This window comes from Natator depressus, chromosome 7 (assembly GCF_965152275.1).
Source record: "Natator depressus isolate rNatDep1 chromosome 7, rNatDep2.hap1, whole genome shotgun sequence".
In the NCBI taxonomy this organism is placed as follows: Eukaryota; Metazoa; Chordata; order Testudines; family Cheloniidae; genus Natator; species Natator depressus.
In genome coordinates this window covers 109,737,032-109,754,928 of record NC_134240.1, presented here as the reverse complement: position 1 = coordinate 109,754,928, position 17,897 = coordinate 109,737,032, and the positions used below count along the sequence as shown (strand labels likewise).

Here is a 17,897-nt window from a genome sequence, read left to right as displayed (position 1 = left end):
CTCAGTTACTCCCATGTGACCCCACTGAAGTCTCTGGAGCTGCACAGGTACAACTGAGTGCAGAGTTTAGCCCAGCTAATGTTTCCACAAACTGGCATAAGTTTCACATTGCCCAATGCCTAAAAACAGACAGACAGTCTGAGTGTCCAGAAAGGTCACACGGAGGCAAGTGAGCATGCTTCATCCACTAGCTGTGGATGAAGAAGCGAAGGAGAAAGGGTGTTTGTGAAAGCATAATTTTTAATAACACTTACAATCCTGCTCCATATGGGCAGTCATAGTCACACAGGATCCAATACTAAGCTGGCTTGTGCAGGCAGACACAATAGCCCCTTAAGTAGCAAGAGTGTTCCATTGTGGCCAAACTGGTGAGTCAAAAAAACAGAGGACCCATCCAGGGGAATTTGCATCCACTTACCCACTGAGCATGTGACCTCCACAACCAGTCTCCACAAGAAAACAGGAAGAGAGATGTGCATGTGTGAGGGACATGGCCACTGGGTACATTCAAGCACATGCAGCGGCAGAGTGGCTGCTACCCCTTCTATAATCACTGGTAACCAGACACAGCCTGGTTGCCTGGACACTGTACCCTGCAACCTGATGTCAGGGCTCATTGCATCTTGCAGCTTCTTGACATTGCAGCACCTGGTCCTTTTGGTCACAGAGGGGCTGGCTCACAAATTTCAGTGACTCCTCCTAGGGCACCTTCTACAGGCATATTAACTTCCTAATGTTGAGGGAGATTTCTGCCTTTGTTTTTCATTCCTCATAGCTTGGTATAAGCAGATACTTGCCCATACTCTTGTTTTGACAGTAGTGATATTCTCAGCATTATCCTCTGCCATAGCCACTCCAGCAGACCATATAATTTTAACAAATACCTAACAGAATCAGGACATTAAAATTGACAATGGTATAATAAAAAAAATCCTTCTTTAATAATGAACTGGAATAGCTTCCACCTTGTTTTAGCAGAATAAAAATGAACACTTTACAAAGCTGTTACATAAAATGCATTGTTAAATGAACAACAAATTACTTTCCCTTTTGCTAGCTTTTAATGCTAATGGTGCTATTTATTCCTGACCTTTCGAAATATTAGATTTTTTAAATTACAACATGAAAAGAATTCTTGTTTGAAAACGCAAGTGACTTTAAACCACGTTATTACTTTTAAGTATAGCATGTACATGCATCATTCATTTCAATGTCCCATTTATAGCTAATTGGTATATATTTCAGTTGACGTATATTGTTCTCTTGCAAACGTGTCAAATTCCTTAACGATGTCAGTGACAAAAGCATAGTGCTTGGGATATATAAATTACGCTCTTTACCATATAATCACTCTTATCTATTAGAAATGTTGTTTGCGACAAATCATGTTCAAAATACATACCGGATTGATTTTTTTTTTAACTTTAGTATCTCACCATTCACAGCAAATCTTTGATTGGATCTTTAAATGCAGAAATGTTTTGGTTTTACCTGCATAATTTCAGAGATGTATTTTGCTGCATTTTAAAAACTGACTTTGTTCATCAAAGGAAGAGAAATACAAGTCAGACCTCAAAATGTCTCTTTTGTTATCAACATTACAAAACAAATCTGGGAGAACTGTGTTGTGGAATGAGTTATTTGATGACCAATACCCTACACTGTAGTTTAGTTTTTATAATCCCGGCTGGAAATTACTATTATTTTGTTGGTGTGCAGTGTTACTATTAGAATTTCAAATGCTAAAGACAAAATGGCTTATGTACTTTCATTACATTTTAGATTGTCCTTGTTCTGGGTTGCGCGCTCTCTCTCTCTCTCATATGCAATAGCACTGTATTTTCAGCTGTCAGGGTTTTTTTTGTATATTGGACTTGAGTAAGCCTGGTGGAATATACCGTATGTTGTAAACTAAGCAATGTATCTTCTTGTCTGTAATACTAATGAGGGGACTAGTTCTTTGGAAAGCAGTAGCAGTGTTAAGGCAAGATTTTAGGGCAATGACGTTTCCTGGCATTCATTAAAACTGTCCTTTCCTTTGTGTTGTAATTGGCTCCCTTTCAGAAGGGAGCATCGGAAAGAATAACCTCTAAATCAATCCATCCAGGTTTTCAAACCATCTCCATCCGCATGGGGATATGAATGTCGGGGCTGCGATTCAGCAAAGCACCCATGCATGTGCTTAATTTCCATTGAAGTTAATTAAACATAAGCACCTGCTTAAAGTTAAACACGTGTTTAAGTGATTCGCTGAAGTAGGGCTTTGTAATTAGAAAATGGTGGGTCACATCCTGCATTATTCCATTCCTACGCACGGGCAGAAACAGAGACGGGAGGAGAAAAGGTGGTTTTAAGTGCTGACATTTTTGCTAATGCGCTGTGGGGTTAATAAGGGAACAGGGGTGATGCTGCAGAAACATGTGTTTCCTGTCCTGCCACCCCACAAAGCCTGAACCCCATGGTACACCTGTGCAAAGACCTCTACAGGCGCAGGGGATCAGGGAATGATCCCAGTAGGGAGCATGAGGAGGGAACCATTCCCTGAGCCACGTGGAGCCTGGTCCTTTCCACTGATAGAAACACAAGGTAGCCCTATTGACACTGTTGTACAGAATTAAAAAGCAAGGCTCTTCCAATACATGTCAAACAATTGGCATTTGGGGCCAACTTCCCTGCTGGCATAAGTTGTCTCAAATCTCTGTTGGCCCCCTGGTTTTGCAAATAGCGAATTCCACCCGTGCTGTTCTTACAAACAATCTTTTTGGTTTTAAGTAACCATTAAGAAGCCATTTTTAAACCAGAAAGATGACATATATGTCATTCGGGGAAACCTCTGATATCGTACAAAATGAACTCAGCTCCTTCCACCTCTTCACGTGCTATAGGCAGCTACTCATATAAGTCACTTAACTTGCCAAACCACTGTTTCAAGAAGCAAAGAGGCTTCTCCCACAGAGAGTGCAAATGTACTTTCATCATGTATTCTAAGTCACCAGAAAACAGCGAAGTGACATTGAAGATCTTATTTGTCTCTAATTATTCTTGATGTATAGTGATACTCAGTGTTGTCTATAGAACATGTCTTTTCTGATTTGCTTCCTAAATCAATGCGCTATTCAAGTCCCACCTTGACTAGAACTATTTCTTGCGTGTATCTTATTTTGGCAGTGATTAATTTACTTCTTGAACCTTTTAAAGGTTTTTTTAATCACTTTGTTATACTAGATCTTTCTTTAGCTACCCTAAATATTGGCATACATTTGTCCCCGCTATTGCTAGTATTTTAATATATTATACTTCTTTCCAAGTGTTACTGGATACCCCCTGAAATGTAATTACTAGTGCTTTTATAAAATTTACTCAACATGTATTTTATTATGAAATTGAATTTAAAACTAATCTAGTTTTAGAGTCCCCAAAATGCACAAGTCATTTGCTATTTGGCTATTGCTTAGCACTTAAATTAGAAAGCCATACCTTAGACATTTGTATTTAAACATTAGGTAAAGCAGGTCTTGAAAATAAAAATTTCCCATCAACATTTTCTTTAACTGAAAATAGCTTTTTGTGAAAAAATGGGTATTTTCTAAAAAAAGTCCATTTTTATCAAAAATGTTAGGTTTTCACCGAAAACCTCAAAATTGAATTTTTTCAGTTTGTGGGTTTTTGTTTTTTGATAAAATCTCCCCAAAATCTGAAGGAAACGTTATTTCCTGACCAGCTGTATGTGAAAAATCCTAACTATGGCCTAAATACAAGTTAGTCCTCTCTTGTCCCTATACATAAAAACCAACCAGAAAAAACTAAAATATATTGGAAATTATTATATCTGTATCTATGCAATTATACAGTAAAAATGAGTGGATATTGCAGAGACAAGCTTATTTAAAATCTGTATCCCAAACAGTCATATAAGTTTCTACTCTGTTAGGAGCTGTGCAGTTATTCCTATGTATGTATAGTATTGCAAGATCCTTTTACCCTTAGTTCAGTTGATGAAGTGTATAACTAATGACATCAAACCAGTTAAGGAAGTGAAGAAAAAGGATGGACCCAATCCTGAAAATAAACCACATTGTTTCGTGATCTAATGATCTTACACAGACAGTCTTGAATTAAAATTATACATGACTTTATTAAGAACAAAGCCCAGAATGTTCAGCAGTTACTACAGATTTGGGGTGGTTCATTTTGAGGGCAATATTTGAGAGGCTTTAAAAGTTGGGGAGGGGTTGACTCTCAGAAAGTGCTGATTACCCATATTTTAAAGGTCACACAGGTTGGACACCCAAAAATCACCAGTAACTTCTGACAATCTTGGCTCAGATAGATAACATTCTTACAACCTAATTATAGCTGAAATTTACCAATATTTGCCACTTACATAGCCTCTTTCAATCACAGGTCTAAAAGTGTTCCAGACATGTAAGTATTATGTATGTATTTTACATCTGAGGGGGATAAAACACACAAAAATCCAGTGCACTTGCCCAAAATGACCCAACAAGGGAGTGGCAGAGTTGGGAATAGGACCAGTGTCTGTCTCTTTATTTACAAGCTGTATTTACTAAAACATGGCTTGTAATGGTATGAAGAGAATCCTAAGATGACTGACACTTGATGATGAATCACTTGATGATTACCTGTTCTGTTCATTCCCTCTGGGGCACCTGGCATTATCCACTGTCAGAAGACAGGATACTGGGCTAGATGGACCTTTGGTCTGACCCAGTATGGCTGTTCTTATGTCAGAAGTTCTTGGACATATGAGCTTTCTCTTAATATCTTTACACCTCTGGTCCCACGCTCGCCGTCACTCGATGCCTTGGGAAGGGGTCAATGGAGAAGGCAGAGAGGTTCTCTGCTGTCTTCACTCCAACCTTGACCCAAGTTATTCTTAACGTCTAGAGGTGGTTGGCTGTTCTGTAGCCCTGCACCATCCTTCCCTCCCCTGTCTCCCCCACTCCGCCTGGTTAATTTGAACAGCGATCTCATGTGAAAACTTTGTATCCCTGTGAGGGCACACTCCATTTTAAAGGACGAGAGATGAAGAAGTATCCATTCCCATTGCCAACTCATCCTGCCCCATTTGGTCAGCCCCAAAAGTGCCTCTCTCACTTTTGCTTTTCAATTAAAAAATAAAAGGAGTTGAAAGGTCAAGCAAGAATCATCCTCCCAGTGCTTCCCACTGAACTGGAATAATGAGCCTGATCCAACATGTAGTGATAACAATGGGGGTCCTTTCATTGACATCACTGGGCTTTGGATCGAGGTGTCATGAAAGCACATCTCACTATATTTGCCACATATGATGGAACAATGGAGGCAAAAGCGTGGGTCTTGTTCTACTTCCCTGCAGGGTTAGCATCTTTACTCAGGGAAGCATTCGAAGCAGAAAGACCACTTACTATACTGAAGAATAATTCTCCTTTTGACCCACTGAGGAAGAGGTGCCTAATAAAAATATATGATCACGGACAATCTGAACTGTGTGTGAAGATAACTGTCTGATCAGATAATGGAATTGTTTTCAGTGGTAAGAATGAATCCATTACTAATGCAAATAACGCTAATAATTATAATTTGCAACACAGTAAAAGTCACCTAGTCTACCTCCCCCTCTGACAGGAGACTATAACAAATTATAGGCTGAGAAAAAAATCAAAGGGATAAAGGTTAAAAGATTAAAAAAAAGAATTGAAACTTAAATGCTTAACAAGGAAATCAAAGACCTGAAAGCAGAAATTGGAGCTATTAAATTATGCCATTGTAAAGAATTAGATATCATAGAATTGATTAGCAAATCTAAATCCAAATCTTCCCCGTATAACCCCGTTGGGTCACAGATTTTGACACGTTTGACGGAACAAATTGTCAAGGTTCAATATATAATGTGCAAGCTAATTATCTATAATACAGATATGCCTCCCTTACTAAATGGGGACACCAAAGCCTCGCAAAAGGTAATGGAGTCAAATAAAGCTGGGGGATTTTACTCCTTGCTTTTGCCCCTTCTTTAATCTTGTTTCTAAACAGCTCCATTTGGCCAACATGGTTCTGAACAGGAAACATACCAACAGATATTTGCAGCACGTGCACTGTTATGGTCTAGATCTTCTTGGTCTTTCCCAGGCCCTTTATCCATGTCAGGATTCTGGAGGTCTTTTGAAATTCTGATATTACTGCCATCATCTTCTCTGGCCATGTGAGAGCTCTTGCATACAGGACCAGGGATAGGACCTGTGGGGCAAAAATGATTTCTGGAGTGCAAAGCATGTGGGACAGGCATGAGGATCCAGCCCACTGATTACACTAGGGAAACTCACTAAAAATGTGTCACTTTTGCTAACAATGGTTCCACTCCACCCGTGTGTTGGCAATGCTGGAAACACTAGTGTAGGTAGGCCGCCAGCTGTTGACACCATTTTAAAGAATATGCTGATAAGAGCTGAAAAATAGTGACCCTTTGAGGCCTGGAGTTGGGGAGAAATGGGGATGCTTAGAGTTTTTGACAAGAAAGCATATGATTGCCGCCCACACCCATCAACTCTGAATACAATAAGGTTTAAATGATTGGCTCTAACCCAATCTGCTGGTGTATTTTACCCTCCCACCCCCTTCTTTTTCTAAGGTTGTGTTTCCCAAAAGGTGGGGTTTCCATAAAGCAGCATGAAGCATGTGCCACGGTGGGGAGGAGTGTGGAAGGTATATACATGAAGATATGTGGGGTTGGTTAAAGGACGTGATTGCTTTCATTTTCCTGAAACGGGACTCAGCTTCTAAAAGTTTGGGATATGCTGTTTCAAACTACATTTTAAATCCTGTTTGTGTAGCCAAGTGTACCCTGCCCTTCCCAGCGGCTCACTCTGGAAGTTACTGATTCCTTTCGCTCTTTGGCATTTTTCTTTCCAGTGCTTTTCACTTCAGCCCAAAAACTCAATACCCTTATTTCAGTAAAACCGAAGAACTGAACGATGCTGAAGCACTGCCAGCAATTATGCTAAAGAATATTAGGGGGAATGCTTTAGCAATACTGATCTAGATGAGTTCATAACTACTGAATCACACTGTGGTTTATAACCATACTTTCTTATTTACCTCACAAGCGAAATTTATCCAACACACTGCACATCTCAGATAACATAGCATTAAGTGCCGAGATCAAGCCTAATGACATGCACATCTCAGATAGTATTTCAGTAGTTTTTAATCATCAATTGCCAAAGTCCAAATCACCGCACATTTCAGCTCTTCATGTTACATTTCAAGGTCTTCGGGAGCTTCAGCGTGGCATTACGTTTCTTCGCGAGATGTGCACCATAGGACTCCTCCGTGTGCGTGCATACCGAGGAACTTCTGCACAGGTTTCCAAAGGTTTTCCCAATGACAAGATGTTCATCTGCAAGAAACGAATGTCCACTGGTTAATCCCTAAAGTCCCATGAAATACTGCTGTTGTTGCAGTCAGTGGAGGTTGTCTATGCCTCATTGGTGCAAGAGTAAGGAGACGGGGTGGCTGGCAGGCTGTTCTCCATTACAGCCCTGAACCTTTGGAACTCACTTCTCCACTTTGTCCGCAACCGATCAAGTTTGCTAGCCTTCAGACGTTGCTGGCAGGCTTATCTTTTCTACCTTGCTTGTAAGGAGATGGATGAATGGGTGAGGCAGGCTAGGGACTGTGTGGGACTTGAGAAGGGGCTTTGTGAGGTGGTTAATTTATTTTTGTTATATTCATGTTGCTGCAGGGTTATTTAATCTTGAGATGGTAGGTGTATTTAGATGGGCTTTTAAAGGATTGTCAAGGGTGCCCAGAGCATTGAACAGGCACTCTTATTGGCTACAGTAATAACATTCCAAATAAATAAATAATAAATCAGTGCTGGAGAGCAATGTGTCAATAGCAAACCGTATGTTTTTAAAGGACAGAAATTCTAAATTCTTACGTGGAATATGACCGCTGTATTTTGGCAGCATCCCTTCAGGCCTGTAGAATCTTTGGTATGTGTTGGGAACTTTGCTAACTTTAACTTCATGCATTTTGTCTCTAAAATAAAACAAAATTGCAGTTCAGAAGGTATCCTGTTCAAAAGTTAACTTCCAGTGTTTCAGAATTTGCTTACATGTCCCCATGTTTCACATAACTATCAGACTTAATTTTTAACTCTCGTGGCCTTAGTTGTCTTCCAACTGTATGTGTTCTGTTCATTAGGCATTCCCCACATGCCCACAACACTCATGCGTTCCTTGCACACCCCGAACACCCATTGCCTTTCCAGGGAGCTTTGCGTGTGCATGGAATATGGGATCCAACTGACATCAACAGAGAGAGACTGTTATAGCATTGCAACTGAAACCATACACTTAAATACAAGAACCTTACTTAGAATAATTGGCTAAAATCCTGGCCCCACTGAAGTCAATGGTAAAACTCCTTTAGACTTCACTGGGGACAGGATTTCATTCATTGGACCAAGTTCTGCTCACAGCTAAACTCATGCAAATCCATCAACGTCACTGGGTGCATAGGTATACCTGTGAGGAAAATGGGGTGTATGGATGAGGCTGTGTAGGGGGAGTTGTGAACATAAGTCCCTTACGCTTTCCAACAGATGAGTAAGCTCGCAGCACACAACGTATTAGACTTCCTCACAGTATAGTGCAAAACCTCAATTACAGCCTCAGCAAGTGCTAGCACATGCTCAGTGATGACATATCTGTGGGGTGCACTGTGTGTGTGTGTGTGTGTGTGTGTGTGTGTGTGTGTGTGTGTGTGTGTGTGTGTGTGTAGGAAACACCAACTCACAATTAGGCTTGTGCACTGTACTGGGAGGAAAATGGATGTGCTGAGGCCAGTGTGTTTCCTTATCAGCAGGAGGCAGAAGGAAGTTGCCTGCGGAGGTGCAGCATCTGTCACTCAGTGGGAGAAGGGAAGAAGGGAAATACTCTCTCTTGCCAAGTTTGGGAAGAGAAAACCCTGTTTCCGATGCCTTGACCATCCCTCTGTGGCACTTCAAACTCCCAAGTCTTCACAGCCACACTCTTCCCCCTGCTCCAAATCCTTTCCTAGTTAGTAAGAGGCCTGGCCCATTCCGCTTATAGTGGTACAGACCAACTCTCCTGCCCTCCCAGGGACAAAAGCCCAGCTCACTTGTCTTCCCCCTCACAAGCCCTCGTTGCCTCTTGCTGACAGCTGCTAAGGCTTTGTCAACACTAAATTTTGAGGCAAACTGAAATTTCATTGGCAATGCAAATGTCAGGTAAGCAGAAAAAGAATCAGAGATTTTCTATTAAATTAAATTAAATACTGAAATAAGCAGCCACTTGATGTGCTTTTCTGGATTAAAAGCGAGGTTCCCAAGAGCTTTTCCTCCTACCAACATTGAATTTTCAGTCCTACGCAGGCTGCAGAATGTAGACCTTTTGTACACTGACCTTTCAGCTATTGGTATATGCCTCACTGGGGCAAATAATGATGCTCTGGTGAAAATCCACTAGATGTTTGCACCAGTTAAACTATACCAGTGCCTGAGATTATTGTAGGCAAGGCCTTAGATCCACCATGCAGCAGGATGTACTGGAAATACTTGAAAAAAGGATTACCATCAGGGCTTCATACAATGAGGTTTTTTAAAAAATGTTTGTGGTTCAAGTGGTGAACAGAAAAGGTCTGAATATCAGCATAACCAAAATATGACAACCTCCTTCTGTGTACAGTAGTTCTTGTGTGCTGTCTATATTCAGTACCTCTTGTAGATAAGGAAGGTTTTAAAATACAGTTATGAAAAATACACAGTATACTGCAGTCTTTCCAAAAAAAGTATGCTTTATATTACAAATGGTGTGGTACACAGATTCCTGACAATCATGCCCCAGGAAAGCCCCTAAAGTCTATGTAAGCCTGTTACCTGTCCTACTACCTTTAATTGCTTTAGTGGTTGGTGAGGTTATATTTATTGATTGCTCTACTCCACCATACAATTAAACATCATCATCATCATCACCATCTTATATAGTACTTTTCAATTGATGTATTTTAGTATAAAATTACCTGTGGAAATTGCTGGTGGGATCGTAGCAGACCCGATCTCTTAAGTTCTTAAAATCCTGATAGCAATTTTTTGTCATTTCATGGTAACGAACACCGTATCCCAGTTCCGTGACCCTTGCTCTAGGCACAAACCCAGTCCAACCAGGAATTGGTGGCTCTAGTAAACTTCTCTTAGTTATTACAGTACCTGAAAAATGATCAAATAAATGCCACCTCAAAATTACACCTAACTGACCAAGAAAATATCTGCTTATATTTACCATAGAGGATAAAAAGGTTCCTGCCTTATAACAAATATTCTCAGTTAATTGACATGCTTCATAAAATGTTCATTAGTCACTTTATATCACCAAGAGTGGGTGAGTCTCACCACTTTTGATATGCCCCTTAGTGGTGCCTAGATAACTTTTTTATGGGGCCAGATCCTGAAGTCCTTCCTCATTTTTGAATCAATCCTTCCTCAGGCTCTGAAAGGACTTTAGAATTTGGCCAATGGTCATTAAAGACCTGATCTTAAGCCCACTGAAGCCAGTAAGAGTCTTTCCATTGAATGTAATGGGGTTTGCAACAATGCCTAAGTAAGGAATAAACTCATTCATATAAATATGTGTTAGTATCCATGGCCTGTCAAAATTCCAACACAGGAAATTACATTCTACCTGCTGAAAGATGCCTTGCAGTTTCAACAGGACACAGTTGAACTTTCTATTCTAAACTGCAATGTTGTCTTTTTGTGGATTGCCACGTTCAGACAGAGCTGGCTGCTATTCAGTGATGTAGGAAGAAAGGCACTAGTTACAGACTTAAGAACTGTCACTCAGGAACATTCTATCTGATGACATTGGAGTTTCTAAGGTAACTGCAGGAGGAAGTTCTGAACATCTTTTACAGCGTGGTCCTGGTCCTGGAACACTTTGGATCAGATGAGAAATGCTAGCTTGCGGCAGGTGATAGTTAGGAATCCATGACGGGCAATTGGGTTTGAGCTCAGCTAGGGTCAAAGCACTTGGAGTCGTGTTTGGGCTTTGGTGTTTGGAGTTCATGGATACTCACAGTCTATGAATCATGAAGAACCACAAAGAGGCTCACTTACCCAGAGTGAGGAGCCCGAGGAAAGATTTGGAAAGAAGCTATTGCTGAAGGGAAAACCAGGATACATGAGACATCCTGAGATCCACATGAGTCACAAGATCAAATGAAAAAGTTTTGCTTTTCCTCAAGACTACTTTAAGAATTCTCTCTCTCACTCAAAGGTGGCAAAATCAAGCCCCAGAACGGCAGGCCAATATTTTCAAATCTGAGTGAATAAAATTAGATACCCAGATAAGACGACAGATTTTCAGGGATGGTGGCCATTTGTAGTTTCTACTGAGGTCAGTCAGGGCAGCAAGTGCTTAGCCCCTCAGAACAGCAGGCTGGTTTTACCCTACATTTAGGCAGCCAGGTTTGAAAACATTGGCTTCAGACTTTTAGATAATAGTACAATTTGAGAGCATACTATTGCATGAGCCTATTCGGAACCCCATTTATGGAAGGATTTCTGGATAACAATTACAATTGATGCAAGATCCATGTTTAACGTTTCACATCAAGATGAGACTCTACCCTTAAATATAAACACACCTATTTGAGAAAACCTCAAGATTTAGAATAGAAATGAAAGATATAGGGGCCACATTCTGTCCCTGAATGCATGTGTGTGTAACTCCCACAGAAATCAGAGCAATGTGCTAGCAACTGAAGGTAAAATTTGGTTCTTACTATGTCCCTGAAGACTGTAATTATAATTCACATTGTACTAGTAACATTAATTGAATGTTTGGCTGAAATCAAGTTCATTACAACTTCAATACAGTACCTAGCACATAAGGATGGCGTTTATAATTATAGTCATAAAGTGCTTGTAAAACATCTTCATTGGAGCAAATAGATGGAAGTTTGGGTGTAGTGGCTGCTATGTATCTCAGCCCATCCTTTGTGTCTCTGCTTCTCTGAGTAGCATTGTGGAATGAGGTCATACATGCCATTGAATCATCTCCATAACTAGTGCCAATTCTATAGAATCTTTGGGGGACATAGCCTAAAAGAGTAAGCAGAATAAATGTTAAAAGCTCACAAAATCTAATGGAACATATTGCAAGCATTTACAGAAAGAGTGAAATCATCAAACAACCATAGAACATTATCTGCCATTCTTAGTTCTTCACATTACACACGTACACTGAAATTATATAGATGGTTACAACCACAGTGATCTCCTATGACCTTAGAAACAAGCCACATTTTGACAAGGGCTATGAAAGTACAATCCCCTTATGACATATCAATTCTGCTAACAGCAATTCTCTTTACTGTACCAAAATGTCAGTCTGAAGGGTGGTTTGAAATGCTTCTTTTTTTTTATTGTCCTTCTTTTACATGATGCTTTGAAAATGCAGTTTCAGATCATTCATTTTGGTTGAAATTGTATTAAAATGAACTCCTGAATTATAAGAAGTAGATGTAGGTCTTTTATATGGGAGACCAACCCCCAACGCAGACTTTCATCATGTAATAACTTATTTTCATTATAAAGAATAGATGCGTATAGCACAACTACATATTCCTTTAACATTGAACCGGAATCTATTATGACTATATTAAATGCTAAAGAAATAGAGATAAGAATCTGATTTAAATTGGATGGGGCTGAACGAAAACCCCATTCCCAGCTGTCCCTGAATTTTGTCAGTCTGAACTTTGCAACTGACCACAAACTCTGTAAGTTTGGATGAGCCAAAATCCTGGTTCTGAACTATCTCTGAACATTGGGGTGGTTTAGTTCCAGATCCAAATGTTGTGGATCAGGTCCAGCTCTTATGTGAACTAATCCAAGAAAGTAAATTCAAATGCAAAGCTACTATTCTGACCCAAATTCGCCAGATCAGCTGAGCTGTGCATGTTGAAAATCGCTCTAGGGAGGGGGCGATTTTAAGGCATGTTTACATTCCCCCAACTACAGGGCTGCCAGGTTTTGGCCTGATCCCTATGGTAAAATAGAGCAGAGGATCATGATATGGTAGCTGCTATTGCAGCTCTTTGTCACCAGGGGATTTTCCATGATGTAGGGGAATCCTCCACTGGCCAGTTAAGTTGGGTTTAAAGCTGAGAAAGGAGGTCAGGATGTGGCCCAAACACATTATTTACCTGTGTATCCAGGTATCAGAGGATTGCACACATCCACGGGATTTTGATTTGATTTCATGCTCTCTCTGTACCTGTTTGAAAGAAAATGGACATTTATACGTGAACTTATATCCTAATATCAATTAAGCCAGTTCATGACATATTTGTTATATTACTAAGAATAAATATTAGGCAATCTTAAAACTCAGCTAATGGGCCAAATTCAGGTTATCTATTACATTGGTGTAACCTCAGAGTAACTTCACTGCAGCCATCTGAACTCAATAATATTACTCCAGTGTAATCAAGAACAGAATATACTATACTTCTCTTTTAATATTCACTTTTTCTACTAAGCAATGCCATGCAATAGAATTTTGAAAAATATACAGCTAAATCACAAGGTTTTTTGTGCAATTAAATTAAGATACCTGGAAAGGAACATTAAGGTACCAGGGAAAATACTAGCCAGATATGCATACATTATTTTTACACTACTGAAATACGTACATAGACCCTCTTATGCCCTAGCCTGCTGTTTGAGGTAATGCCTTAGCTAAATTATATTTAGGCTTTAGATCATGCCTAAGTTAATATTACTTCTGTATTTGCAGTATTTCAAGTATTTCCTACAAGTATAGCTGCAAATATTGCACTGAAGTAACTATCTCTATTTACATAAGGCAAAATCAACAAGGTTTTAAAGATGATCACTGTGCCTCCACTCATTCTCTTAATGGAAATCTAGATGACAGTGACAACTCCACCATGATCAAATTCCTGACTATACAATAACCTGAAGAAATTGGACCAAAAAACGGCAATGACATGCCAGAAGAAACAGTACACCAGGGAGAAGTCATACCTCTTGGGACAGGTGGAATGATACCTGCAATATAGGATCTGTACTGGGACCGGTCCTGTTTAACATATTTATAAATGATCTGGAAAAGGGGGTAAACAGTGAGGTGGCAAAGTTTGCAGCTGATACTAAATTACTCAAAATAGTTAACTGTGAAGTGTTACAAAGAAATCCCACAAAATGGAGCGACTGGGCAACATAATGACAGATTAAATTCAGTGTTGTAAATTCAAAGTAATGCACATTGGAAAACATAATCTCTACTCTACATATAAAATGATGGGTTCTAAGTGAGCTGTTACCACTCAAGGAAGAGATCTCGGAGTCACCATCGATTGTTCTCTCAAAGCACCTGTTCAACACGTAGCGGCAGTCAAAAAAGATAACAGAACCACTAGGAAAAAGATAGATAATAACACAGACAATATCATGCCACCATATAAATCCATGGTACGCCCATACCCTGACTACTGAGTGCACTTCTAATCTCCCCATGTCCAAAAGGCTATATTAGAATTGGAAAAGGTATAGAGAAGGGCAACAAAAATGATCAGAGGTATGGAACAGCTTCCATATGAGGGGGGATTAAAAAGATTGGGACTGTTTAGCTTAGAAAAAAGACAATTGAGGGGGGAATAGGATAAAGATCTATAAAATCATGAATGGTGTCGAGAAAGTGAATAAGAAAGTGTTATTTACCCCTTCAAATAACACAAGAAACAGAGAAATACTTCGTCACACAATGCACAGTCAACCGGTGGAACTCATTGCCAGGCCAAAAGTAAAACTGGATTAAAAAAAGAATTAGTGAAGTTCATGGAGGACAGATCCATCGATGGCTATTAGCCAAGATGTTCAGCATCACAACCCCATGCTCTGGATGTCCCTAAATCGCTGACTGACAGAATTGACTGACCGGATGACAAGGGATGGATCACCCGATAATTGCCCTGTTCTGTTCATTCCTTCTGAAGCACTGGCCACTGTCAGAAGACAGCATACTGGGCTAGATGGACCAGTGGTCTGACCCAGTATGGCTGTTCTTAAGTTCTAACAGTGTCTCTGTAAAATTAACGTTGCAATAACATAAATGAAAGAAAGGACCTGCCCCCTGAGAAGCTAGTAGAAAAAGAGCAACAACCTCAAGGTAAGGAAATTAAAGTGTCAGCTACACATTAGGAATAACTGCTTAGCAGTAAGAGCTGTGGGGTCAGGTATAGACTAGAAAATACCAGCCCTGCAGTTATTCAATAAAGGCCAGTTTCTGCCATCCTTGTATATGCGCAATAGTACCTTATGCCACAACTAAGTATGGATGTTGAAGTGAAAAGTCAGGATATAACCCCACCACCAGCACTGTAATTCCCTTAAATACCAGTGACAAGTACCTGTGAGGGAACAGTGCTGTCCTGAGCACGGAGCTGTATGAGCACATAATGTATTGCGTAGACATCAGTGCATACACTTGATAAAGATAGACAGGTCTACTTGTGACTGGTGTATATCAGAAGTAACTTTATTAAAGTCAGTGGAAATACAATGACAATCGCATTTTAAGTAAGATCTTATTTGCTTGTAGTTCTTGTAAACCCAGGGGTACTTTATAGATTGTGCATCCTGGAGCCGCTGCCGATCTGTCCCACTCTGAAGTGCGGCTCTGGTGCGGCACAGCCACACAACCCAACCCTTGAGGAAGGAAAGGTGAAAGGGTCCCAAGGCAGTTTCTGTAAGGGTTGAGGGTTAAATTCTAATATATCAAAATATTGCCCTTGTTCTTTCTATTGGACAGTATATTCTTCATCTCTTCCTGGCCTTAAGTGCGGTATGCTGCGGCTGTGAAACGTTCAACACTGGCTGTAAACAGCGGCTGGGTTCCCCCACAAGCGCCGACTTGCCAAAGTGCTGGTGTGGAGGAGCCGATGGGGGGGCTGCCGATGGGTGCTCAGCACCCACCATTGTTTCCGTGTGTGGCTGCTCCAGCCCCGGAGCACCCCCGGGGGGTTGGTGGCTGTGTGTTCCACTGTAGTGACCCCTATACCTAACATGAAACTGAATTAGATGTTGTATTACATTTCCAGGGGTGTTATAGCCGTGTTGGTCCCAGGATATTAGAGAGACAAGATGGGTGAGGTAATATCTTTTATTGGACCAATTTCTCTTGGTGAGAGAGACAAGCTTGTGACCTACACAGAGCTCTTTCTCAGGTCTGGGAAAGTTGGTCAGCATGTCACTACTAAATGCAAAATGGAACAGATTATTTAGCATAAGGATTTAACATGTTGCAAGAAACCATTCAAGGTGAAGTGGGCAGTTAACACCTCTGGGGTGATAGGACAAAGGAGGACAGCTTGTTGTAATGAGTCATATTGTATGAAAATCATTTTGTGCACCTTAGATGAAAAATGTCAAAGTACAAAAACTCATCTGAGCTAAACTACAGGAGTAATTTAGGGAAATAAAAGTTTATAATAACACTTAAGAGAGCCTGTATATGTCATCTAGAAAGCCTGCAGCTTTAGGGCCTGATCCTGCAGACACACATCATCATTATCAGTAAAAAGAACAGGAGTACTTGTGGCACCTTAGAGACTAACAAATTTATTAGCGCATAAGCTTTCGTGAGCTACAGCGGATGCATCCGATGAAGTGAGCTGTAGCTCACGAAAGCTTATGCTCTAATAAATTTGTTAGTCTCTAAGGTGTCACAAATCCTCCTGTTCTTTTTACGGATACAGACTAACACGGCTGCTAATCTGAAACCTGTCATTATCAGTAGTAACACTGTGGTAATGCCTAGGAGTCTTGGCTAGACATGGGCCCCATCGTGCTAAGCATTGTTACAGTAAATGAGAGTCCTTGCGTCAAGGAGTTATCAATCTGAGATGTATGTGAGGAATTGTTTGCAGGATCCAGGGTCTTAGCCCCACCTACAACTTTTAATTTAGGATTTTTCTATGTAATTAAAATACCTTGTCTGGGACTTTCATTCACAAGCCTCTAGGGTGCAGGTAAAAATGGCATTATACTCAGGGGGACAAATCTACTCTGAGGAGGTGTTTAAGTATAACACCACCAGGCTTTTAGTTATTTATTTTTAACTACCATTTAGTATGCTGTAGCTAGTAGTCTGTGGAAGTCAACATTAGCTAGTATAGTGCTGATTATGCTGTGGGCATAAAAAAGCTCAGAGAAATTCAGGTGGGCCACACATAACGAGTCACAGCTAAGGAGCCCAATAAAAAGCACCAGCTGGAACTGAATGTTTGCTGCTTGGCGCAACGGCCATGGGGGAAGCTACCCTCCACTGAAGGCAGAGTGGGGCTTTGTTATTGATTCCCCTGGCAGCCAGCATTCACCCAGCCCTGCACTGGAGGTATCAAGGCTTCCTGCTGCTGCTACAGTCCCTGCAAAGCTCCCAGTGGGAGCAGACTTGGGCCCCGCACTACAGGGGGCGGCTGGCAGGGACAGGCACTGGGCTGGGCATCAGTATTAGAGCCCAGGGCCCCTTACCCAGAGCTCTCCGCAGGTCCAAATGCACCAGCTGCCTCCTGCCGCTGGCTAGGCTCCACAGTTGGATGAGCTCTGCCGAGACAGCTGCCACCTGTAGTCCGTGCACCCAGCCAGGGCATTGTGACCTCAGCCAGCCCGGGTGGGATAGCGGGGGCTGGGAGTGCAGCTGTGCTGGGGAGATAATCCAGCAGGGTCTAGCCCCGAGCCCCAGAGAGCGGGGCAGCAGCAGAACTAGGTAGCATTTGTGCCTGGGACTGATAACTGCCACTGTAACCCCAAAGAGCATCCGCTCTCTGCCTGTGACACACCGTCA

The 17,897-nt window shown here is 41.0% G+C and overlaps 1 protein-coding gene across 1 annotated transcript; it reads right to left on the bottom strand.

Annotated features, from left to right (window-relative positions):
• Positions 1 to 7,244: 7,244 nt before the first annotated feature.
• Positions 7,245 to 17,703, bottom strand: SPMIP5 (sperm microtubule inner protein 5). Its single transcript, XM_074959652.1, has 6 exons — positions 17,585 to 17,703; positions 13,234 to 13,304; positions 11,906 to 12,127; positions 10,048 to 10,234; positions 7,943 to 8,043; positions 7,245 to 7,399 (listed from the first exon to the last, which is right to left on the bottom strand). The coding sequence occupies exons 1-6, from the start codon at positions 17,701 to 17,703 to the stop codon at positions 7,245 to 7,247; spliced, it is 855 nt and encodes a 284-aa protein (XP_074815753.1).
• Between the last annotated feature and the right edge of the window lie 194 nt (positions 17,704 to 17,897).